General features: G+C 34.3%; 1 protein-coding gene across 1 annotated transcript in view; it reads right to left on the bottom strand.

Moving 5' to 3' along the window:
- The window catches only part of COL25A1 (collagen type XXV alpha 1 chain), a 551,557-nt gene that overhangs the window by 130,297 nt on the left and 394,571 nt on the right, over positions 1–26,689 (bottom strand). Inside the window, exons 8-10 of the mRNA XM_074228733.1 lie at positions 19,303–19,362; positions 17,428–17,535; positions 14,337–14,372 (exon numbers count right to left, since the gene is read on the bottom strand). Of these exons, the coding sequence (XP_074084834.1) occupies positions 14,337–14,372; positions 17,428–17,535; positions 19,303–19,362 (204 nt within the window). The remainder of the gene's footprint in view (positions 1–14,336; positions 14,373–17,427; positions 17,536–19,302; positions 19,363–26,689) is intronic.

The raw sequence follows: 26,689 nt of genomic DNA, 5'->3' as shown, positions 1-26,689 counted from the left end.
GTGTCCATAATTAAATGTATTTCTCTAGTGAAACATTAAAAAATATAGTCCTAATAGCCCTATATCCTGTACTTCATACCAAAAAATATTACTCTTAAGGAAAGGATAGGTACTTTTTCCTATTTTAATTTGCAGAATGCTAAGAACTGTTTTTCTATATTATTGAAAATTCACTATCTCCTGACCAAAACCCCAAATCTTCTAAGTGAAAATGCAACAGAAAGTTACATTCAATGCCTAGACAAAATTCTGGAAAAGATTATTGTCTTTTAAATAAAACCTGCTTTCTAATGCCAGTTTTTCCACTAAACTGTTGTGACACTTTGGGTAAATCATAAAATTCAATGAATTTAAAGTTCATGGGATTATAAATTTAGAGTTAGAGGAGAGCTGGAGATCATTGTATCCAATGTCCTCATTTTACAAATGAAAAAATTGAGAATCAGAAAAAAGTAATTTGCTCAGGGTTACACAAGTAGTAAATTGACAGACCTAGGTGTTAGAATTAGGTCTTATGATTAAATTCAACATTCTTCCATTGTACTGCCTTAATTTACAAAGGATGTCTCTGGAGCATAAAATGTCAAGTGACTTGTTAAAGGACTTTGAGCTAGGAAGTTTCAGAGATTCAGAAGAGTATTAGGATTCAAATCTATGTCTTCTCCTATCATTCTGGTTGCTATTTATAAAATAAATATAAAGTGATATAAGTCATATTTAAGGTAGCACTTCATGGTTTGTAATGTGTATTATTCAAAATAGTTCTGTAAGGAGGAGGGTGAAACTGTTATCTGTTTTTTTATAGAAGAGGAAACTGAGACCTACATAAATTCAAACAGAGAGTAAATATTAGAGCCAGAATTCAATTTTATTGAATACAAGAAGAAGGCAATCTTAAAACCTATTCCTGCCTATATAATGGGTATAATTACAAAAACTTGTAGATCAGCCACAATAAAATAGTGGCCCCCTTCCTAAGAGTCCCAACTGACTCACTCTTATACTAACTAAAATGAAAATCTATTTTTCTTTTGGTTCATACAGATTCATGGAGTAAATTTAATTTTCTGAAAGGCTTTTTATTCAATCTAATCTAATGTGTGTTGCTGAGACAGGAGAACATTTGATGGAAACACACTGAATACAATTTCTTCAATATTCCTTGCTTTTCTTGTATAATAGGGAAATGTATTCTACTATCAGAGGTGCTTCAGAATATATGGCACAGCTTAAAGAAATGACTTCTGGGGACAATTAAAGTATAACTGGTCTGTAGTGGTCTCATAAAACCTGTCATGATTTTCCAAGACTGCTATTTTCTTTCACTTGCTTTTGCTTGAATAACTGCTTTATGTAATGGCATAATATTCACATGGACTTAATTTTCCAGCATTCCCTAAATTGATACGTTAAAACCATTATTTCACAAAATGTGCTAATGTGGACATAAAGGAGTGAATGCATATATACCACCATATGACAGAATCACAGTTTCAGAAATCAACAGTCATCTCAGCCAACCCACATTGAAAAAAAAAAAGTAATCAGTCTTCTTGAAAACCTCCAATATGGTGCAACCATGTCTTTCCTGAGCTAGACAGCCCAATTCCACTTTTGGATGCCCTTTATAGTGGGAATTCTAGTCCCAATTTTAGTCTGATTTCTCTTTATGTAAGTCTAAATACTTCTTTGGAATTTAGCCCACTGTTCTAGGTTTTGCCAAATCTATTCTCTTCCAGCTGACAACCCTTCACATAATTGAAGAAAATATCCATCTTGCTCTTCTCCTTTCCAGGCTAAATGTCCACAGTTCCTTCAACTGACCATCACATGGCAACTGAGTGGAGGTTCTTCATCTTTTTCATTGCTGTTCTAAAGATTCTCTTCAGTTTATCAATGTCCTTCCCAAATTATGGTCCTCAGAGCCAGATGTGTTCTGAACAGGGTACTACAATTCAGTGAGACCTTCTTTATCTTTAAAGTTATGTCTCTTTTAATGTAGTTAAAATCATATTAGTTTTGGGGGTTAAGGCTGCCATGTCATCCATTATTGACCCATCTGGACCTTACAGACTGAAATCTCCAGATATTTTTTCAAATATTTTTAACTCATGATTTTGAATTTTTGTACTCATTTCAAACTTTTACATTTATATCTATATGATCAAGTCTCATCATATTAGTTTCAGTCCAAAGTTCTAACACATCAAGATCTCTTTTGAATCTCCACTTTGTCATCTGATATGTTACCTACTACTTCCAGTTTTGTGTCATGTAAAAATTTCATGAGGATGATGTTTATGTCTTTATCTAAGTCACAGATAAAAACAGAGAGCACAATCCCTGAAGACTTCCTTCTAAGTTGACATACTTTATAACTATTCTGAGTTCATTTATTCAACCAATTATGACTACATCTAATTATCCTACTGTCTAATTCAAATTCAAACCTCAAATTCACACATAAATGTACATATCAATATACATATAAATGTAATTAAAAGTTTAAATGGATTCAGAATTATTGCTATGATACTCAGTTTATCAACCTTTAATCAAAGTTAATAGAAGTTTAAATGCCTGTCCTTTCACTTGTTCAAATTTTAATTTAAAAAAATCAACCAAGTTCCTTCTAGGAGCACAGCATTATGCAAAGGATGCAAAGACAAATATTAGAACTGTCCCACCCTCAAGGAGCTTACACTCAACTAGAAAGAATTCTCTCTCTCTCTCTCTCTCTCTCTCTCTCTCTCTCTCTCTCTCTCTCTCTCTCTCTCTCTCTTCATTAATTGTAATGGCAATGTGTGAAAGAATGAGTGTGAAAATAAGACTTTGAAAAAACAATATTCTAAAACTTTTGTTTGGAGAGAGAGAGAGAGAGAGAGAGAGAGAGAGAGAGAGAGAGAGAGAGAGAGAGAAGGGCTGAGAAAAGACACTAAAATGGAGAGAGTTGAACCTTGTAAGAAGAAAAAGATTCTGATAAATGGAAGTGAGTAATCATGGAAAATAATCTGTATGACAATGTTCAGAGATGGGGAATGAGTTACTGAGTTCGAAAACAATTAACAGTCCAGTGTACCTGGAATGCCAAGTATGTGGAAGGTCACAATGTAATATAATTTTGGAAAGGCACATGGAACCTAATTTGTGGAAGACTTTAAATAATAGAGAGAAGAATTTACATTTTATCTTAGAATACTACTATATTTGATCAAGGTAGTAAGGTGGTCAGCCTTAAGAATATTATTGTGGTACTTGTGTGGGAGACAGATTAGAGAGAATTTCTATTGAAATGTCCATTTTGAGGAAGTATCTATGTCCAGGCATAATCACTTCTAACTCAGGTCAGTTGGTTAACTTTTTTTTTAATTTCTTGGATTGCTTCCCCCCCCCACCAAATTTTTCCTCATTCTTTCTTATTTGATTTTTAAAGTTCTTTTAAAGTTCTTCCAAGATCGCTTTTTTGGTTTGTGAGCATTCGATGTTGTTATTTGGGTTAGGAGTACTTTTTCATTTTTAAACTCATTATCTTCCTCTGAATATGAACTCAGATCTTCTTTTATACCAAAATAGCTATCTATGGTTGGATTTGTTTTTCTTTGCTTACTAGTTTTTATTTTTTATTTTGTTTTGTTTCATTTTTAGCAGCTTATTATTATAATAACCCATCCTTTCCCATAATCACAGCCCAGGAACACTTCTGGTCAGCTCCACTAGACCTGAAATAGTGGGGAAATTATGCCAAAATAGCTATCTATGATTGGATTCATTTTCTTTGGTTTACTAATTTTTTATTTTTGTTGTGTTTTATTATATTTTAGCAGCTTAGTATTATAATCATCTATCTTTTACTACAGTCATAGCCCAGGAATTCTTTTGTCAGCACCAGTAAATCTGAAGTAAAGTGGAAACTAAGAAAATTTTAAGGAAGAAAATAACTTCTTGAAAACTAGAATTGGGCAAGAGGAATCAAATGATATTAGCAAAACACCAAGAAAGAATAAAATTAGAAAAAACTTGAAAACAATATGAAACATCTCAGTAGAAAAACAACTGATCTGGAGAGCAGATTGAGGGGGAAACAATACATGAATTGTTGGATTACCTAAAAATTATGATTAAAAAAAGGATCTGAATTCAATATTATGAAAAACTATTAAGGAAAATTGCACTGAAGTTTTAAATCAGGAGGGTAAAGTATAAATAAAATATAACTACCATTCATCATCTGAAAGAGATTCCAGGAAGAATCAAAACTCTCAGAAAAAAAAGCAATTTAAATATTATGGAAATACAGTCAGCATTTCATGAAACCCAGTGTCTTCTATTCAAAAAGACTATACATCTTAGTAAATTATATTTCAAAGAGTAAAGGAGCTGGGATTGTGTCTAAAAATTATTTATTTATTTATTTTTAGTTTTTTGCAAGGCAAATGGGGTTAAGTGGCTTGCCTGGGGCCACACAGCTAGGTAATCATTAAGTGTTTGAGGCTGAATTTGAACTCAGGTACTCCTGACTCCAGGGCTGGTGCTCTATCCACTGCACCACCTAGCTGCCCCTAAAAATAATTTACATAGCAAAAATTAAATATAATTCTGAGTGAAAAAAGATGGATATTTGACAATAGGAAAGACTTTCAAGTATTTGTAATAATAAGACCAGAACTCAATGGAAATTTAAAAATAAATTAAAAACAAAAACAAAACAACTTAGTTGAGATCCTTGGTTTCTTGACTTCCCTCCACTCCCAACAACCTCTCCCACTGATTTTCAGTTCAGTTTATGGGTTGTCTTCCTCCATTAGAACATAAGCTTCTTGAAGGTAGGGACTAGTTTTCTTCTTGCTTGTTATTTATATTTTTAGATGTGGAACAGTGACTGGCACAAAGTAAATGTTTAATAAGTACTTTATCTTTCTATAATGTTTACCACTTTAGAATATTTTCCTGAATCACATCACCTGTTTATTGTACCTGGCTGTATTTCAACTTGGTACTGAGCATGTTTTCAAAAGAAAGAATGTCTTTTATTTCCAGAAAATGGAATCATCTTTGGCTTCTCTCTTTAGCACCACACTGGAAATAGAGATTTTATAATAGTAATGGAAAATAATTTGGCTTTGGAATCAGAAGAACTGGGTTTAAGCCCCATCCCTGGATCATTTCCTACTCTGCATAAGTCATTCAACTTTACTAAATCTTCATTTCTTTAGTACCATTTAAATAGAAAGTACTATAATCTTACTTGAAACTACTTAAGAATACAAGAAAAACCCTTTGAATTAGACTGAGAGAGTAAGAAGATAATGTGCTATTTTCCTATTTTTCACTGTGCTCATTTGGAAAATTAAACCTCAGTTCTGGACCATGATACAAGACTCATTGGGAAGGTCTTTGATAGTATTTTGCCAGCATGTATTTTGAAGACAAACAGATTAACTGAGAACTTAGTCCCCACAATGTGTAACATAATAATGCATGAGGATGGTTGCTAAGGAATCCCAGCAGGCAGGGTATGTGACTAACATGCATAAGACATTAGTACGATCATATAATTTTGCTTTAAAAATAATGAATTTTTTTCATATAGGGTATTGTTTCATTCTTTATCTCTTCAGTCCTTAGGGTGATGCTCATAGTAGATACTAAATGCTTACTAAGAAGTAAAATGACAAAAAATACCTTGTATACAAGAAATGTTAAGTTGCTTTGGCTACCTGTGGACCCTACCTGTGGACCATTCCTTACCATTAAACTCCAAATTTGTGCATACTCTACTCACAAGCACTGTGTATATCTGTGGGATACTGTCTTCATTATGTACTCTTAGTAAATGTTTTTACATTGAGCTAATTGTGACAACTGGCTGACTAGGGAAAAAAGGTATGCTGATAGGGGCTCATATAAGTTTTTGACTTTAGACTTTAGACATACTTTAGAATGAAAGAAATATCCTTGAAACCTAGGATTGCCATTCTTTGAAGAACCTAATCTATGAGTGACAGTGTGAACTGGAGGGAGTAATTCCCAAAGAGGGTGCTGCTACACTATGTTCTACATTTGGCTCTCTTCTCTATTATGAGAGGTCAAGCTGCTTGAAGCCTCTTAATCCAACTCTCTTTGTCTTTGTCTTTGTTTCCTATTATAGGAAGTGATGTCTTCTACTGGATAAGTAGCTCCAATACAAAGCATGTGTCCAAAAATAATTTTACATATACTCATATATATCTGTATATATATCATAATTCTATTATTCTTATTATTGAAATTATTGTATTATTGTAACATTATATAATATATTATAATAACATATATATGTACATACAAAAAGCTATAGATATAAGTAATTGTGTTGCTGTCAGAGAATCAGGGAAGAAATTGTGGCAAGTGACAGAGATACATTTGTAACTGTAATTGTTTTGCCAGAAAACCATTTTCCATACAAATATGTTTAACATGACAATGGCTGCAACAATTGGGCACTTCACCTATATAGAACCCTAAGTTGAATTTTTGTCAACATAAATATGGATGACTCCTCTATGTTTGTTAGTTGTTTTTGTTTTGCTTTGTTTTGTTTTAAGCCCTCCAGGGATATGTCCAAGATCAAAGAGAGCAACTTCTTTAGATTCCTAAAGAGATAGCATGTATAGATACTTTTTTGGACTTTATTAATATTAACCTCTAATATATGTATATATATATATATATATGTTCCTTAATGTCTGTGTTTATAGCAGCAAGTTATCTGAGGATGGGGATAGGAGTGGGAAGGGATGTAATATAGTTGTACAGAAATTCATTATATTCATCTGTAGTCTGGTGTTAAATTCTGTGGGCTAGTTCTTAAGACACATCTATTCCCTCTGACTGGCTGAAAACCTATTTATTCAAGTTCAAGATTCTAAACTTTATAAACTCACATGCATTTTTTTAGGTTTTTTTTTTTACAAGGCAATGGGGTTAAGTAGCTTGCCCAAGGCCACACAGCTAGGTAATTATAGGTAATTATTCTGTGTCTGAGGCTGGATTTGAACTGGCACCCAATTACCCTATAAAGATGAAATAATAATGTCTTCAGCCTTCCATAATTGAGCTCTATGTTTACTATTTAGCTTTATTTTATAGTGCTCTAATTTTCTAATGTTCTAACCAATCTGATCTATTTCTTGATTTTTTGTACCCTTTTCCTTCCTTTGATGCATTACCATGGACTAGTCCCCACATCTGAAATCTAGACTACTTTTGTCCTTTTTCCCCCTCCACCCTCCATACAAAGGTGTATACTCCAGGTGGGCAACTTCTCCTCTTTCAGCTGTTTCAACCACCTCTATGAAGCCTTCTCTGCATTTGCCAACTTAAGCTGATCTTTCTCTATTGAGATTTTAAAAAATTTACTTCATTCTTATTTCATTCTACTTGTCCTCATCATTACATATGTACATTTAGTCTTTCTGCATTCAACTTAAGTTATAAAGGCAGTTAGGTGGTATCACAGTTCACCAAGCCCAAGTCAAGAAGATCTGAGTTGAATTCAACCTCAGATATTTACTAGCTGGAAAAGTCACTCAACCGCTTCTTGCTTAGTTTCCTCCTCTGTGATGATAATGAAAGCAACTACTTCCAAAGCTTGTTGTGCAGATCAATGAAATAATATTTGTAAAATGCTTTGCAAACTTTTAAGCACTACATAAATGCTAGTTAGTATTCTATTGTTGCAATATAATAATATTATTATTTTTATCTTTGTTCCTTTAAACATGGTAGACTGCCAGTAAATATTTTTGAGAAATATGCCCATCACAGGACCCTTGAAAAACACTTATGGATATGAGTAAAGACATGAAGGATGGAAACTGAATTGGAAAAAGTATCTCATGAAGCCTTGAAAAGAAAATAATAAAATCTTTCCATGAATTGAGTATCATATCAAGCTCAATATAATAATCTTTGCTGGGGGTGTGTGTGTGTGAGGTGGGGGGAGGAAGGATGAAAGGACCGGGGAACACCTCTGAAATCCTGAGACAGAATTTCAGAATATTAATATACTTGGTAGTTTTGGGAATAAAACAGAGAGGTCCCTGAAGACAAGGATGTGCTAGTAACACAGAGAGAAAATTGACCTTCATTATTTTTCTTTCTCTTCTAATATTTTAGTTTATATACATGTTATATATATACATATATGTATGTATATATAATATATGTATGTATATATATGTGTGTGTATGTATATGTGTGTATGTATTGTTGCTGAAACAATTGCTATTTATTTTGCACTCTAATCAATCAGGTGGGACTTGGCTTGGGACCTATTATTGGCTCATAAATTAAAGCCAGAGTGATTTGGGGGCCTGTAAACCCCTTCTCTTTACCAACATGGGAACCATCCTCATTTAGGACCTTGTCATCTCTCACCAGAACTATTACAGTAACCTCCTAACTGGTCTCTCTAGCTCCAATCTCTATCTCTCCTCTCTCAAATATGGAGACCAAACACATATTTCTAAATTATCGGACCATAACAGCCCCCTGCTCAAGAAGCTTCAATGGCTCCCTATTGCCTTTAGGATAAATCCCCTTCATCAGGAATCAAAAAAAACTTCAAAGTGGGGCTCTCACTTATCTTTCCAGACTAATCTCAAGAATTCCACATTCTGATCAAACAGATATACTATACCTGCTATTTCTCATATGCATATTCTGTCTCTTTTCTCTGTACCTTTTACAAATTTTCCACAATGTCTGGAACACAATTTCTCTTTACCTTTGCCTTTTAGAATTCCTAACTATACCAAACATTCTATTCTGGAGATCTTTCCCACCTTATCCCTTGTGTTTAGTCCCTGCTGCCCACTCCCTTGTTCCCACCTAACCCCATGAATAAATACTTTGTATATACTTTCTATTGACTTCTCTCAACATCTATTTCCTTCATGTAGGTCTTCAGGGGCAAGACTCCCCAATGCCTAAATTCTTAGCCAGTGAAGTTGAATTATAAAAATGCTATTGACACACAAACTGTCATGAATAAATCTGTTGTGTAAATCAATGTTCACCTATAATTGATTCCAGAAAGAACATTTAAATACTATCCAACATGTGCTGAGTGCTCTGAATTTTAAAAGTACTTTGCCATGATTTATCACCTCTGATTCTCCCAGTAATCCTTGAAGTGGGAAGGGTAGGTATCATCATCATTACTAACTATTAGAAATGAGAGGTAAATGACTATGCCAACAAAGGAACTTTATTTGCTTTCAAAATGTAAAGATGCAATAGATTTGAAAGGCTTATAATGACTATTTTATTTTTTTAGGTTTTTGCAAGGCAAACAGGGTTAAGTGACTTGCCCAAGGCCACACAGCTAGGTAATTATTAAGTGTCTGAGATGGGATTTGAACCCAGGTACTCCTGACTCCAGGGCCGGTGCTTTATCCACTATGCCACCTAGCCACCCCACAAAAGCTATATAATGACTATTTTCTGAACAAAGACATTTCAGCTAAGCCTTCCAGCTAGCATTGACCAAATTAGAAAATTAATTGAGTCTGGAGAGGTAAAAAGAACAAGAAAGAGACTTGGGGGGAGTGGGGTGGGAACATGCCTCATATCACCTTCACTGAGACTGTTCCTTTGAGGGATGGAACATTAGAGAACACCAAGATGGTAGCATGATTCATTTAGGAATAAATTGAGTAGCTATATTTAATGCCATTTCTACTTGAAATGATATCCAGCTAGGGATTGTAGGGAGTTGGGATTAGGCTACTTGTCATTCATATATTATATCCTAGGCAGTATGTAAAAATTCAAGGAAGGTGGAACGTGCTACTTTTGCTAATAAATTTGTTTCTTTGTTCAAAAGATCTTGCACCATATGAGCAAAATTCATGCATCAGTAAAATTATGAATAGGACTAAGTAACTAGCTGGGGGCTAAGTATTCTCCAGCCCATTTCCCACATTCTGGCTTTCCTTGCTTCCCTTCTAGCCTTGAATTTATGGTTTGATACTTTAATGTTTCTCTAGCTCTTATCCTAACTAGTCTCACCACCAGGCAGTAAAGTAGAACAATGGAGAGAAAGCACTTACTAGCTATGTGACCTTGGGTAAATCACTTAATCCTGTTGGCCTCAGTTTCCTCTTCCATAAAATGAGCAACTACTCTGCCATCTTTGCCAAGAAAACCACAAATGGGGTTGTGAAAAGTCAGACACAACTGAAAAATGACTTGAACAATAATAAATCTCACAACCCCTTGTCCTTCCATTTTTCCTGTCCTACAACTATTCATTCCTGAGTAATCTTCCTCCATTCAATTTTTTCACTCTTACTCCAGGACAAAGTGAGTATTAATTCATTAAATAAAAAATAGACCTGAATTTACCAATTAGAAATTTATAGTACATAACCAAAGGGTCCTTGTTGCTTGATAATCTTTCTACTCTAACCATGCTATCACCTCTTAAATCTTTCTCCAGATGTTTGATTTTGAGTGATTTCTTTTGTCTCCTCACCACTAACTGTTGAAGACTTAGTTTCTGCCTCCCTGAGAAGTCTGAGACCATCCTCCATGGAATCCCTCAGGTATTGTTTGAGGTATGTCAGCATCACTGTCCTCACTCTCCTCCTTCACAGAATAACTTCTCAGAAATGTTCAACTCCCTTATCATCATTCCATTCTGCCTTTTCCTCAAGGACTTTTCATCTCCCATGCATTTCAATCTTTTTTATGGACAATTTGACTCTTTTGCATTTATCTACAAATATAGCCAAATATACTCCATAATCCTAAAAAATAAGAAAAAAAAAATAAAGCTCTTCCTTAATTCTCCTATGTCATACAACTAAATATCCATTCATTCGTTTTTCCCATATTGGCTTAATTTCTTGAAAAAAAAATGCTCTTCCTCAATAGGTAATCTTTGCTTACTACCCTTCAATTGGGATTCTATCCCTGTTACTCTATTAAAACTGTTCTGACATTACTAATGACCACCAAAATTCCAAATACAGTGACTTTTAAGCATTTCAAATCCTCACTAAACTGTTAGTTTTAGACTCTATCACCCTCCACTTTTTACTGAAGAAGAGATATCCCTCTTCTAGTTCTTCTCCCATCTGACTAGGATTCAAACCCAGATCTTTTCCAACTTCAGGTCTAAGAAGTTTGCCACAACTTTCTCTAAGTAGGTGTTTAGTTTTTCTTATTAAATGGCATTACACTCTAGTATCATAATGAAGGTTTCATCAGTTAAGAAACTCTGCAAGGCAATATAGGTGAATTTCAGTTAGGAAAGAACATTTTGAACATAACTCAAAATGTTCTATAGAGGACATCAATCACTCAGCAATTTGTGAATTTAAGTCACCTGGAATTCCATGTTTATACATCTCTATGAGATGAGGCAGTGTGGCAATAATAGCAACAGCAACAACAAAAACCTACACTCATATAGCCCTAAAACTTACAGCATTGTGAACACTGTAAAGGTTTTCAAGTGTAATTATTTCCATTTGATACCTTGGGGAAAATACCACTTCTCTGGGCAAGAAAAGATTGACTAAATTGGACCTTTGGCAGTCTGCTGATGCCTATAAGGTTTCCAAATAATGGTTTCAAATTTCTAAAATTGCATACATGGAAAAATTAATTATATTAGAATAAAATTGTTGATTTTTTTAAGTTTACATTTTTACAGGTTAAGAAGCCCTGAATGAGATAAATTCTATTAATTGTTCTAGTGCTGAAATTCTGTGATGCCATCTATCCCTTGGAGATATAGCCATTTAACTATCATTGCTATGTAACCTTAAGAAAAATATTCACTTTTACTATTTAAATTGCAATTTGTTATGTCATTAAAGTCTTAAGATTAAGTTATTAAAACTGCATAAAGATTTTTGGAACTCTTTGTATAACTACCTTTACGACTTTCATCTATATCTGTATACACCTACAATTTTAGAAAATAGCTTTTACAACAAGTGTTTTTAAATGGCTTAACCAGACACTCAAAAAGTGAATAGATTTCGAGAGATCTGTGAATTTGATGGGGGAAATTATCTTTATTTTCACCACCCTGTAACTGAAATTTAGCTTTTATTTCAGTTATGAATTTTTAAAAACCATATGATTCTGAGAGGTTCATAAGAACCCCTTCTTGTGCTTCTGACTTTTCAAGCTTCAATATCATGACAGCTGCACTCTCACTAGTACATCCATTAATCCCTTGCAGGCTCAGTACTCTGGAGCATCCACTTGTTCCTCTGGCTTTCTCACTCTGGTACATTTATCCACCATGCCGGCTCTTTCTCCCATGGATGAGTTCCTCCCAGGATCTCCATTTGGGGGAGGGTCTAAACCCTCTTCAGTTTCTCGAGTACATGGACAGTCTTTCTTTTTTGCTTATATTTATATCCTAAGCACTAAGTACAGAAGTCTGTAGTAAGTAAATAATTTAAAAATGCCTACTGCCTTCACCAATTTGACAAAAGGGTTCTTGGCATACAACATTTTTAAGAGCCCTTGTTCAAATGGTTTTTACCTTTAAATTCTTGTTCTTGATATTATTTTTCACTTCTACTCTGAGCCTCAATAGATAGGATCCAACACATATGTGAAACCCTAAATTTTGATTTTGAGTTTTTGTTTCAAACTATAATAGACATTTCATACTCATAGTATATAAGTTTTACAGGGCAAACTTATAGAGAAGCAATTTAAAAAATTACAAACAAAAAAACAAAAACTACTTCACCCATTAGGAACCCACAGCAAAAGAATCAAAAGGTTTAAAATCAAAATCCTCTTTAATAATGGAAATATTTCAAGGCATAATAATTCCTTTCTATGAGAGAACTAGCTTTGAAACCCTGAACAAGTCACCTGACATCTCATTGCCTCCAAACAATTCTATAAATTACAGAAAAAAAATTGTCACCTGTATAAATGGAGGCAGTTTTTTTCAAGGAGTTTTCAAAATCAACTAAATCATAGGTCTGGAATTTAAAAAGAAAAAAAAATTCTAGCTATCCACACCTGTGGTGGAATTTCACACCTCTTCAAGGAAATGGCAACCATACTTGAATTTAATCTATCTTGCAACAGAAAACTGTGAAACCAAATTGTGGCTCCTTCTGCATGTTTCTTTCCCCTGAGTGTCTATATCTCTTGGCTTTCTTGCTCTCAGTTCCTCTTTCCCTCTCCAGATTCCTTTTACCACCTCTCTCCTCTTCTTGTCCCCCTCATCCTTCACTGCCCCCCTCCCCTTAAATGGCTCCCATATGGAACTGTAAGATTTCATGAGTAATTTTTGTATGTTTATGATCATTATTCTTAAATCAAAAACAAGAAAACCAAACATTTTATATGTAGCAGAGGTGATTCCATGGACTTTAAAACATGGACTCTGATTCTATGAGAATGAAGATGCACATTGACTTCTAACTTTTTAAAAAACACTAGAGGGGCTAATGTTGAACCAATCTTCTCCATTCAATGGCTAAAATCTTGCAATGTTATCAAGCTGCTTGTGCTTTGGTTTGTTTAGATAATCCCTTTAGGAAAACTTCCAGATATATACTATATATATATATATATATATATATATATATATATATATGTATGTTGAATGCATATATGTGTGTGTTTATATTGTATGTATATAAACACTTTCATAATATAAACACACAAGAGGTAACAAGCATTTATTAAGCACCTACTGGATACTGTGCTACATGCTGTGGTTACAAATAGTATATACCTACATAATGTGTGTATGTTTGTATATATATGTATGTATTTCTGAATTTATGCATATTTATATTTATTTCTCTAAGAAAGTAAAATATATTTTTTATTTTGTAACATGCTATCATGTTGATTTTATTTTTATAAATATTTTATCTCATTTCATTTTATATTTTTTCTATGTTTAATTTATAAGCTCCTTGTGAGAGTTTACACTAGCTCTATAACTTTTTGGTCTCTTAAATACAGTAATTGCTTTTGATTGAATTTCACAAAATAAGGTAATTTTGAATGCATTGAATTTTCTTTTTTAGACCATTTTTGACCTACAGACAAATTTTATATCATTATATTTATTATATACATCTAAGAATGAAAATTGCAAAGGATAGTCACTTATAGGAAAAAGCATCTTACATTCTCCAAATGACATTCTCTTAAACCACAAGCTTTTCAAGATCAGTTTGAAGAAGAATTAATGCAAAGTTATAACAACAAGTATAATGCTGCCTATTTAGTTCCCTCTGAAATAGTCTACCTTTCATAAAGTTTTAGAATGGGGAAAAATCTGAGATACTTGCCATTAAGCCTTGTTCTCCTGGTTTTCCTGGTTCACCCTTAAAAAAAGAATTAAAAAATCAATATTATTAGTGTTGCATGTATTAAATATCTAGTTCATGTTCCTATTCAGTAATAACCACTGAAGCATAGCACAGCAAATGATCACTGATGTACACGTGGCAACCACATGAAGATACAACTTTTTTTTCTGATTCCATTACTTTCTAAAACACCCTAACTGAAGGTTCAGAAAAAAAATGCACTTAAGAGAACTACTTTAAAGCCATATTGTAGTCAACTTTTAATTTAACATAAGGCACATTATTTCTATACAAGATCAGTTTAAGAATTGTGAATGGACTAAATGGGAACTCAGTCAGACAGGACTGACCATGCAATAATGCAGTGGAATCCAATGCTAGCAATGCATTAAAGTTTGTGAATGCAACAAGACTTTTGTGATATGCTGAAATATTATCTGTTGAAGAAGTGACCCTGGATTCTCTTCAGGACTACAGAAAAATTCAAACTCTGGAATACCTTACCACTCAGCTGATAGGATTTTCATAATGGTCTGATCATAGAATATGGATCTGTTAGTCAACAACCAAACTTACCCTAGTTAAATTTAGAAAGATTCATGGTCTCCAGGTGATAAATTTTCTGTCCATAACAACTAATGATAATTGTTTACTAAGGTGAGAAGGGAATTGCAATGGAGAGACCTGGCAATAATGAATTATAATTCTAATGTATTAGAATAATACTCTACTCAATGAGGTCAGACTGATCTCCTCTATCATTTGAAAAACAGCTGCAAACTTGGCAACACAGTATAAGAAACAGTTGAATAGTGAATATCTATCACAAAGCCTATGTATTTTAGAAGAAGCAGACTTCCTGCTCCCCATGGGGACAACTTTTGTTTTTTTTCCAAATTCAAGACACTAATAATTGTTCAAAAAGGCCCAATGAACTCAATTTGAGACAATGGTTTTTGCTAAATTTCAGACAAACTTATGTGAAGTCTCCTTAAATGGTTCAAATTTGTATTCATGTGCAGTGGAGGATATGACTTTTGAAAGAATTCTTAGGCAAGTTTTAGAACTGTTCTCTGATTGTAGAAAATTACATGAAAAAGAATTTCATTTCTATGTAGGGCCTGTCACTGAGCCACATAAAAATTTCTTAGAATTTAGATCTGATTGATAATGGTTAAAAATGACTGATTAGTCCCCAAATGCCATGGAGAACTCTTCAATGACATTGTCATTATCATGATTAATTTTTGCTTAGATTAATGGGGTATAGTGGGAAAAGAACAAAAATTGGAATGAGAGTACATAAATTCAGAATTGGTTTTGGATAATTCATTGAATCTTTTTATGCCTTAGTTTCCCTCTCTGTAAAATGAAGGAGATGAAAGAGAAGACATTTAAGATTAGTTCCAACTCTAAATCAATAATCCTAATCCAGGATTACTTTACCATAATTATTAATATGATAAAACAAAATAATAGGTAACTGAGCAAAATAATTGTACTCATCAAGCAAATAACTTTGGATACAGGCAACCTTTTAAAAAATACTTCCAAATTTATTTTAAGAAATTTCTTTTTTTGAGGGTAAAAATATTTAATAATTTTTCAGCTACATTAAGTCTGAGCTTACAACCAAATATCTAATTTGTGGAATTTACAAATAGCAGTTTGGCTTTACAAAATATATAAGGAGTTACTTTCTTAATACATCCATTACAATAATAACAACTTATATATTGTTTTAAGGTCATAAAGAACTCTCCCATTTATTGAACCTTGTAATAAAGTCAAAACAAATTACTTATAGTAAATAGGATGGCTACATCTTCCATCCTTATCCTCATTCCTTAACAATAATTCTTTAAGGGAATTTCATTCCTAACATAGGCTAGAGGATAAAACATGAAGAGATGCGTTTATTAGATTTAGAGCTAGAAGGGACTTTTGATCTAACCTTATTGAATAACTATAAAAACTGAGGCCCAGAGAAGTAACTTACTCAAAGTCACATGTAATAGTAAGTGGCAGGGCCAGGCTCCTAAACTAGACACTTTATTCCAAATCCATTACTTTCTATAATATCACATGACTTCCCTATATCAGAAGCTTCTCAAGAAAATACAATTGACAAAAATGAAACTTTTCTTGACCATGGCCCATTTGGAGCATCATCTGGAGACAAAAAAATGAAAAAATGAAATTGGATTTTTAGAAGTTTTCCTTCTACTGGTAGAGTAATTTTAACAGTACCATCTCTGTGACTAGCCCACCATATCCTAAGAGTAAATTTCTCATATAAATATATAGAAGAATTAATGGCATCATTCAATATGAGAAATAGTATTTATAAATAACAAAGAAAAAAAGCAAACAAATTCCCATTTGATTCAGTTGCAGTTCATTGTAATATAATCAGTTTTAAAAATTATTTATCAATAATAACACAGTATATAGGTATCCACAAAGGCTTAGTGCAATTTTATGCTAGAATAACTCTGAAATGCCCTAAGATTTTGGGGACAACCTATGTTTTTCATTGATTGGTTTTCTTTGCTGGATAGACATATTTTTTTTTAGTTTTTTTGCAAGGCAAATGGGGTTAAGTAGCTTGCCCAAGGCTACATAGCTAGGTAATTATTAAGTGTCTGAGACCAGATTTGAACCCAGGTACTCCTGACTCCAGGGCCAGTACTTTATCCACTGCGCCACCTAGCCGCCCGCTAGACATATTTCTTCTAGTCCATTCCCAACTGTAGGAGACAGAAAGCACTGATTCATGTAGCTCCATTCTCCACCTTACCTGGTAGAACTGCCAATCAGTTGCCATACCTCTGCCTATACCCTCTCTGACGCTTTCTGAGGCTACCATGGAGAAGAGGATTATGGCTGGCCTGTGAATCCATCTAGAGGCTTCTCAATACACACCATCATCAATTCTTTTTCCCATCATCTATCCCCACAACGTGATCCCCAGTGATTATCAGAAGGCTTTAGAGAAATTAAAAATAATCATTCCTCACAAAAATTTGGGAATCTGTGATTCAGAAAACATAAAGAGACAGAAACTCACAGGTACTCCTGGCATCCCACGGGGACCATCTTTCCCTGTGTCCCCAGGGGGCCCTCTGGGTCCTGGTGGGCCAGGGGGTCCAGGAGGGCCAGCTTGTCCTTGGTCACCCTATATGGAGAAATGAATAGATAGACAAATGATTGTACAGGACCATGTTCTGAGATATCTTTCTTTTAATCATTCTTTTAAAAAAATTGCCTTGTCAGCTACCTTTAGGTTCAAATGATTCACATAGCCAAATGGTGAAAAGAATCCTGGAGAGACATAAAACATGCATCTCTGCTAGCCACTTGCCGGACCACAGGAAGGACATAAATATTCATACCATGTGCAATAAAATAGAGAGGTGCTCAGTGGCCAAGCCAGAGAGCTCCCTAGAATAGTACTACATCATAATCACTGTGCTTGAAAGTAAAGTTGTGCACTCCTTTAGAACAAGTCTGCAAGAACAATGCTGCATCAGCTTGTTTTTATTTTAAACTTCCCTGATAGTGGCAATAAAACAAATGGCTGGACTTGCACTTTAGAGAGATGCATTTCATAGCTGGGCAATCAATAAATAACATACACAAGGCTCTTTCCTTATAAAATAAAGTCATTCTTGGCTTAGTTCAGAATGAGTTCTTAATTACTAGAGGCAGAAGGTTCTGAAAACATCCCTTACTGAATTCAATTAGAATAAGTCAACTTTGAAAAAAGAAAGGAAAAAAAAGGTAAACCTCTCAATTTCTTTTAATTTTTCTTTTCAAACTCACAGTATCCTAGGATACTAGATATGAGGCTTGGAAAGACCTAGGAGTTCCTTTACTCTAACCCTCTCATTTTACTGAGATTTACTGAAATTAAATGACTTGCCCAAAGTCACAGACAGTCTTTCCATTGTGCAACATTATCTTCTTAACTTTTACAAATATTCTACTTATAGATTTTATTAAAAGTATTTTGCTTTGGGATGTTTTCAAGACCATACTCCCCACCACCAGGAGATAACTGATACAATCATGCAGAGTAATAATTAAAAGTAAAGAAGAATCAGACTTCAGAGAGAAGCAGCACTACCTTAATGAGGCGGCGTTTAATGAGCTGCTGATCAGCAGAGAGAAACCCATGATTGATTTTAGGAAACACCATCTGATCAGGCAGGTGAAGTCAAAGGTTGAAGTTCAGAGGTGAAAGAGTTGAGGAATAGACATCAGAAGGCCCAAGAAAGAAATAAAGATACAAGCATTAGACTTATCAAAACTAATAAAAGGAGAAAAAAGAACCAGTGCTTGTGTCTAACATTAGAATCCCGGCCTGCTTGCTGAAAAGAATAACACTATGGAGCATGTAGGTAATGTTAGGTTTTTAAATGCAAGTAGCATTTTTAAAAAAGTTATTTTGACCAGATGTTAAGAGTTTTGAATTTTTTTAAAAAAAAATTTAAATTCAGTATTATCTCACAGCTCCAGAGGCTCTTAAATACTTTTCTTCAGGTAGAGATGCTAAAGACAAAGTACCAGTTCAATTTTCAGCCAGGATTTTCAACCAGCATAATGTTAACATGAACCTTGGTGCCATTTTAATGATGACTGAATTGGGTGTTAGAAACAAAGATAAGAACATTCCCACATAATTAAGTCTGAATAAAAATGTGGGGCACTCAAAAATCACCTCCCCCCATATGTAACTAAAGATAAATCTTTATCTAAGAAAATTTTATTTAAAAAATTGAAACAAAATCTCAGTGGAGTCTATGAGGCAACATATGTTGATGGCTTCTACTCCTAGAAACAGATGGAGTCACTGACTTTCAAGAACCCAGTGAACTGTCTCCATCCACTCTTATGCTGATTGAGGAACCTGACTGAGCAGATATAGGTTCCAACCACAAACCTTGACGGTGAGTATCTGATTACTGTGCAGAGCCGCCACTGTGGGGAAACCTGGCAGACCCTACAGACACAGCAGGCACCAAAACAACATGACAGAAACCGTCACACAGACATTTCACAAATGGACAAACAGAACAAGCAATATGACCAATATGGACTAGCATCATCGATTATGGGGTCAACCAAAACCAAGCTCCTCTTCAACTGGAGTAGAAATCAGAGAGACCCAACCATCTTCAAAGTGACATTTGATAGGACTTAAGTTTTCTGTAAATAGCTGCCCTCCCAAACAATTTTACAGAGTTCTAGATGCAGAAGGTTCTCTGTTATAGGGTTATGGGGTCTGTAATGAATACCAGCACTTTGTTACAAAATGATGGTAAAACTCTATTTACTCAAAGACATAGAACATATACACACTCATTTTTTTTAAATGGACAGTAACATACAGTGAACATGGTCAGATTAGAAACAGTGCTCAAGACAGACCCGATGAGTTGTACACATTTCAAAATATCCCTCTTGTATCCCACAGTGACTCCCAGTTCAAATAGTCTGTTTTCTCTTGGCTTGAGGAACTCAGAGTGATATTAATGACTAGTTCTCATTTATTCTGTGAGCATTTCTAGGTAGGGCTTGACCTTTATACTCTACTTAATAGTATGTACTTTTTCTAAAGTCCAGTATTTTAAAAGAGCAAAATGCTGTTGGAACCTTATTAATGAGAAAAGAAGAATCATATTAGAAACCAGAGTTCAATGAACTTGTACTTGTTCCTCCTTTCTGATAACAGACTATTGCGAAGGAGACCAAATTGGGTAGATATGAGAGACATTTTTGCCTTAATTTTACCACCTTTCCAACATTTCACTCTGCAAAATTGAGGTTCTTCAGTAAAATAATTTTCTTTCCTTATTCTTCATTTTTTTTGATTGAGTACAATTTATAAATATGTTGAATCAAATAGTAAAAAGCTACAAATGTCTATGCCCTCACCTTCCCTAGTTGTTTAGAGGCCCCCACAAGGCTAAAAGTTCCCTATAGTCTTTATTTCATTAGGTTTTTTCCCCCCATTGAGGATTTTTTCTTTTGATAAATATATAGTTATGTATTGATAAAGAGAGATGATAGATAAAAAGTAAGATAGATAGATAGATAGATGAGAGAGAGAGAGAGAGAGAGAGAGAGAGAGAGAGAGAGAGAGAGAGAGAGAGAGATAACATTTCTGTTCTGTTGCCTTTGATTCTCATCTATTGAGGTAGTGCTTGGGTGGAACCAAAGCAAAGGAAACTTTATCAGCTTTGCCAAAATCCATTCTGATAAGACTGTTTGAAGACTCAGTGGTTTCTGAGTGACCTGTATCCTCCTCTCATTTTTTTTCTTCCTCAAACAAAATCCCTTTAAACATAGATTGCACACAAATATAGAAATGCTGAGAGTTGGAAAACAGATGTATACAATTTGCTTTTGTTTTACTGAGGAATATAAGTTTATTAGATGGTAATGTGCCAGCATCTTTACATCTGTGACTCATTAGCCCTATATTACACAAAGTCAGAACTCTATATGTAAACTACAATATTTATGTGACAAAGAATAAAAACAGATACAAACAAGAAGCATATGAATGACCAGAAACCTAATTAATGGTGATAAATCATAATGTCATTTTAAAATGGAATTATCAACAAAAATAATTGAAATTTTAAAATATTTTAGCCATGTGCATGATAGACTTTACAAGTATTTTGAAATGGTAATGAATAAACAAAACACTTCTCACATTCTTATCTGGATATGACTAGTAAGAAGTAACTACATTTTCTACAACTCTACAAAAAAAAAAGACTCCAATGTGACAAAATCTGAAATGGAAAGTAGAAAGGTAGTTGGAAAAGATGTCTTTCATTTATGATCCTAAATCATGGGAACTTCTGTGTGAAAAGCTATCTTCAGATTCCTCAATCTTATTACTAAGAAACATTACACATTTAATAATTGTAACTATGCTGAAGGTCTTACTGGGTAACTTTGGCAAAATAACTTTAGAAGTCTGACTGAGAGGAAAGGAAAATACGTCAAGGAAGAGAATGTCTGTGATTCTCCACAGCTATCTAAGGGGAAATTAGTGAGTAAAAACCTCATTCTATACCTATAAATCATGCTGCATTGTATTTAGATATATAGTTATATTCAAGGATAGTATCTATGAATATTTTTCAAGAAAGCATCACATCCCTCCTCCTTTGCCCACATCAGATGAATGGGGAAATTGGGAATAAGTTCAAATTGAAGTTGCTAGCCTCTCCCTTCCCATACATGCTCTTTATTTGGCTATTCTACCCATTTCCCCCCACCCCCCACCCCTTTAAGTTTCTCTTATATTAATTTTGATGTGATTTTTCATGGAAAAATGTGGATCTTGGAGAAATAATCAATACTATATGATTTACCCTACTTTGCCCTCTCTTCCCACTCCCCAGTCTAGGAGCAGATCAATATAAGGAGAAAAGGGTTTTGAAGGGTTTAGAAGAAACAAAAATGATGCAGTTTTTTTTTTGCCTTAATCACTGTGTTGTCATATTATATTCCAAATTCTAGGGGAAAGGTGGAGGAGGGGGAAAGAAGTGGGTAAATGAAAACTTTGGGATTACTTTTGTTCCAACTGGTACAACTGGAAGACTCAGAGGTGAGAAGGTCATTAGGACTGGAGAAAAATTCTCTAGAGAATTTTCATGCATAGCCTCATATTGAGATCCTCAACACACTCACAAGTTAAATGGTTCCATATGGATCCACTTTTAGGATGAGCCAATAATGGTATATATTGTCACTTTTAAAATTTGGATTTACAAAGCTAGCATTAAGAGTTTTGTTCCCCCCACCCCAGGCATTTTGCCTAATACTGAGGCATGTTGCCACCTAGTAAATTGTGCTTTTTTAATGTAGATAATGTTTTTTCTATGCCATAGCACTGTCATCCATTCAGCAAGGTTTCACTTAAGTGTGGTTAACTTAAATAATAACAATGAATGAATATAAAAAGATTTATTAAGCACTTACTAGGTGTCAAACACTGTGTTAAGTACTATAGACATAAATATAAATGTGAGATGTGGAGCACATTTAGGAGAGTGTGTGATGATAGAAAATATGGGAGGAAAGCTTTGGTCTGGGAAGTCAGAGGGTTGGTGAATGAAGTCATAACAGAATTGACTGACATGTCCTCTCCACTATTAATGGCAATATTGAATTAATTACAGGTCCCAGAAGAAATGCAACCAAGAAGGAGGGTAAAATAAGAAAAATTTTAAATAATTCACATTTATATAAATGTTTCACAGTTTTCAGAGAACTTTTTTTTCATAAAATTCATGTGTTTGTACAGATATCATTATCCTCAAGTGACTCACCCCAAATTCATATTTCTAATAAGTGCTTAAGTCAGGACTTGAACTCAAGGCATACTGACTCCATGTTTGATGATCTTTCCATTATGCCCAAAGAAAATAACCCTCTTTCTCATTCAATTAAAACTCTTGTCCACAATAATTAATTGTAATAATTTCCAAATAAATGAAATGGACACAATTCATTTAAGTTAATGTCTCAGAGCACTTGCCTGGTATACAGATGGTTTGGAGTGGGTGTGGAAAAAAATACATGTGTTTCTTCAAGACATGTAGAAAGAATACAAGAATAAGTGGGTGCATTGAAGCAATTTGCACACACCCTTTCTCCCCCCCAAAACTGTTTTAAATGCTTCAGGAAACTGGGTACACAAGGACATAAAATAACTTTCTCCAGGAAATTTTCTTGTTCAAACACTTGATATATTTAATCTCAATAATGCTCAAACTATAAGAAGGTTCTTTAGAGGCACATCCTGTCATACTGGGCAGTGGTGCAACAGCAGCCTGCTTCACGAAGATTCTATAGACACAAATATTTCATATGGAAAGACTTTGACCTTATTAGAAGGAATTATTTGCATAGCCACTTCCACCCAGAGTTCTCAGAACTTTGGTGGAAAATGGATCTAATCTATTTAAATAACAGATAGGAATTTTTTTGACTTTTTGGCTATATCTATATAGAAGAACCAGAAGTCAGACTTTGTCACCAAGTTATATTGTGGGGGAAACTTTATTTTTTGGAGGGTATGGACATTTTTCATCAGGAATTGCCACTGTGGAAATTCATTGTCCCAAGGCAGATCAGGATCTATTAGGCAATTTCTACTTTCAGAGAGTTACTGAAGAAAATGAACTATTAATTGATTTGTCTAGAGTTACATAGGCAGGATATGACAGAGTGTAGTTTTGAATACACGTCTTGACTTTAAGATTCTCTATCCACTGTGACACATTGCCTCTCATAGAAAGAACACCCACTCCAAACCATCTATAAGTAAGATATTTTTCAACTACTAACCTGTACAAGAGGGTATTCTAGGGGCAGCTGGGTGACGCAGTAGATAGAGCACTGGCCCTGGAGTCAGGAGTACCTGAGTTCAAATCCGACCTCAGACACTTAATAATTACCTAAATGTATGGCCTTGGGCAAGCCACATAACCCCACTTGCCTTGCAAAAACCTAAAGGAAAAAAAAGAGGGCATTCCTAGGACCATTCAACTGAAAATAAGTTTTCAATTCAAAAACACAATAAATTGGGCAGACTTGACAGATGAACTTTAGAAAGATATGAAATGTTCACTATTCCCAAAGTGTGCCTTCAATTATTCTATCCTAATTAACTGGGAACTTGAAACAGTAACTATTAGAAACAGGAATATGATAGGGAAAAGGTCTAATTTTGAATAGAAAAGGGGTGGCATCTTCAGAGTCCTTTCATAATCCTAGGTCATTTGGCCCCAAAGGTAAGAAGTAAAGAAATCAAGCTTTACCTAGGGGAAGAACTAGTCTGAACCACCTACTCAATTACGTTAAAGAAAACCAATCAAGGTAGAAAGGTTTGGGTAAGTTAGAATTTCCCAAGACCAGAGTATTCAAGGCCTGAGTCAATGTAGAAGAGAAAACTTTTATGGATACAGAGAGAAGAATCTTTCTTAGCCACACAGCCTTATCAAGGAGAGAAAAGTTAGAGACAATGAGACCTCTAGGGAGAGATTAATGAGGTCCTTATAGGATGGAGAATCAGTGAAAGAAGAAGTGATTTCCATTGAGTAAAGATTACTGTATTCACCAACAAAGTCCAATAACAAAAGACAGAAAAAGGAATTCCATTTAAAGTAACTATGGACAACATAAAATAATTGGGAATCTAACTATCGAGACAAACCCAGAAACTAAATGAACACAATTACAAAGCACTTTTCACACAAGACACTATATGAACATAATTACAAAGCACTTTTCATATAAGTCTATTTGTGTGAATTATTAGAAAAATGTCTACTGCTCATGGTTAGGAATATTACTTAGTGCCATACCAATCAAAAAATTATTTCACAGAGCTAGAAAAAATAGAACAAGATTTATTTGGAACACAAAAGGTCAAGAATATCAAGAGAATTAATGAAAAAAAATATATAAAGGAAGCAGGCCTAGCTGTACCAGATCAAAAACTATATTATAAAGTGTCAGATAAGAAAACTGTTTGGTACAGGCTCAGAAATAGAGAACTGGATTAGTGGAAAAGATTAGATACATAAGAAACAGCAGTTAATGACTGTGGTAACTTACTGTTTGACAAACCCAAAGCTTTTGGAATAAGAACTCATTATTTGACAAAAACTGTTGGGAAAACTGGAAAATAGTACAGCAAAAATCTAGACACAGACACACATCCCACACCCCATACCAAGATAAGGTAAAAATGGATACAGGATTTAGACATAAGGGGTGAAAAATTCAATTAGGAGGACAAAGAATAGTCTGTTTGTCGGATCTATGGAATGGGAGGACGTTTATGAACAAAGAAGAGAGAGAACATAATCAATTGCATAATGAATAATTTTGACTACATTAAATTTAAAACTATTTGCACAAACAAACCAACACAATCAAGATTAGAAAGAATACAGGAAGATGGGAAACGATTTCTATAAATAGGATTTATTTCTAAAATATATAGAGAATTGAGTCGAATTTATAAGAATACAAGTCAGTCTCCAATTGATGAATGATCAAAGAATATGAACAGGCAGTTTTCAGATGAAGAAATTAAAACTATTGCCGTATGAAAACAATGCTTCAAGTCATTACTGATTAGAGAAATGCAAATTAAAACAACTGTGAGGTACCAATGCTGCTGGGAGGGGGTAGGGAAGGGAAGGTGGTAGAAAATGTGGAACTCAAAAGCTTGTAAAAGAGTGAATGATGAAAACTACCTTTGCATATAATTGGAAAATAAGTCTGAGTAGTTCCAAAAGAGACAATGTATTCTAAGAGCTTCAATAATCTTAATCTTAAAAGATTAGAAATTAAATCAGTATCAACTCAGCTAAATAATCTAGAAGAAGGAATTTAAGTGTGGATAAAAGGAAGAACTAACCAGATTGGTCTCTTGTACATTTGGACAGAAGATGAAGCTTAAAGTTTAAGACTGGTGTAACTCTGAAACTTTTTCCTTTATAGGTTATTTTAAACATCTGTATGCTTTCATGTAATAGTGATAGGGTTTTTATTCTGATTTCAAAGACAGAAAGAAGAGCAGGAGAAAAATCAAAACTGACATTTTTCTTCTAGAAGTGAGCAGATAAGGGTTACCCAAGACAAAAAAAAAAAGAATAAACAAGGCACACTTAACTGGAAGTCATAGGATCATATATTTAGAGCTGGTAGAGACCTCACAATTCCAGGTACAACTTCTTTACTTTATAAATGAAGCAATTGAGGCCCAGAGAAGATATACAGAGTCATGCACCTAGTACATATCAGAAGGTAGGTCATAAACTACTGACTTCCTTGTTCCAAATCTAACCATCTTACCCATCACATAATAACAGGTTCCAGTCTGGCCAGTGTGACTTTGAGCGAGTCATTGAATCTCTGTGAGTATCAGTTTCCTTATCTTTTTTTTTTCTTATCTAAAACAATAATGTTATAATAGGGGAATTCTAAGGTCTGTTCCAAGTCTGAGGACTTTAATTCAACTCAAATAATATTAAGTGTACATTATGTGCACAGTATTGAGCAATATAAATTGCTAAGATAAGATTTCATCCTGGTACTCAGAGGAGTGAGTTATGATGCTGCATGAGTAACACTGTAACAAAATTACCCACAGTAGTTTGTGAAAATATATAAAAGAGATTTAAAGAAAATGTATGGAGCGGCTAGGTGGCGCAGTGGATAAAGCACCGGCCTTGGAGTCAGGAGTACCTGGGTTCAAATCAGGTCTCAGACACTTAATAATTACCTAG

Source organism: Macrotis lagotis, chromosome 3, assembly GCF_037893015.1.
Source record: "Macrotis lagotis isolate mMagLag1 chromosome 3, bilby.v1.9.chrom.fasta, whole genome shotgun sequence".
Classification (NCBI taxonomy): domain Eukaryota; kingdom Metazoa; phylum Chordata; class Mammalia; order Peramelemorphia; family Peramelidae; genus Macrotis; species Macrotis lagotis.
The sequence above is the reverse complement of the archived record's forward strand: the minus strand, read 5'-3'. Positions and strand labels throughout refer to the sequence as shown.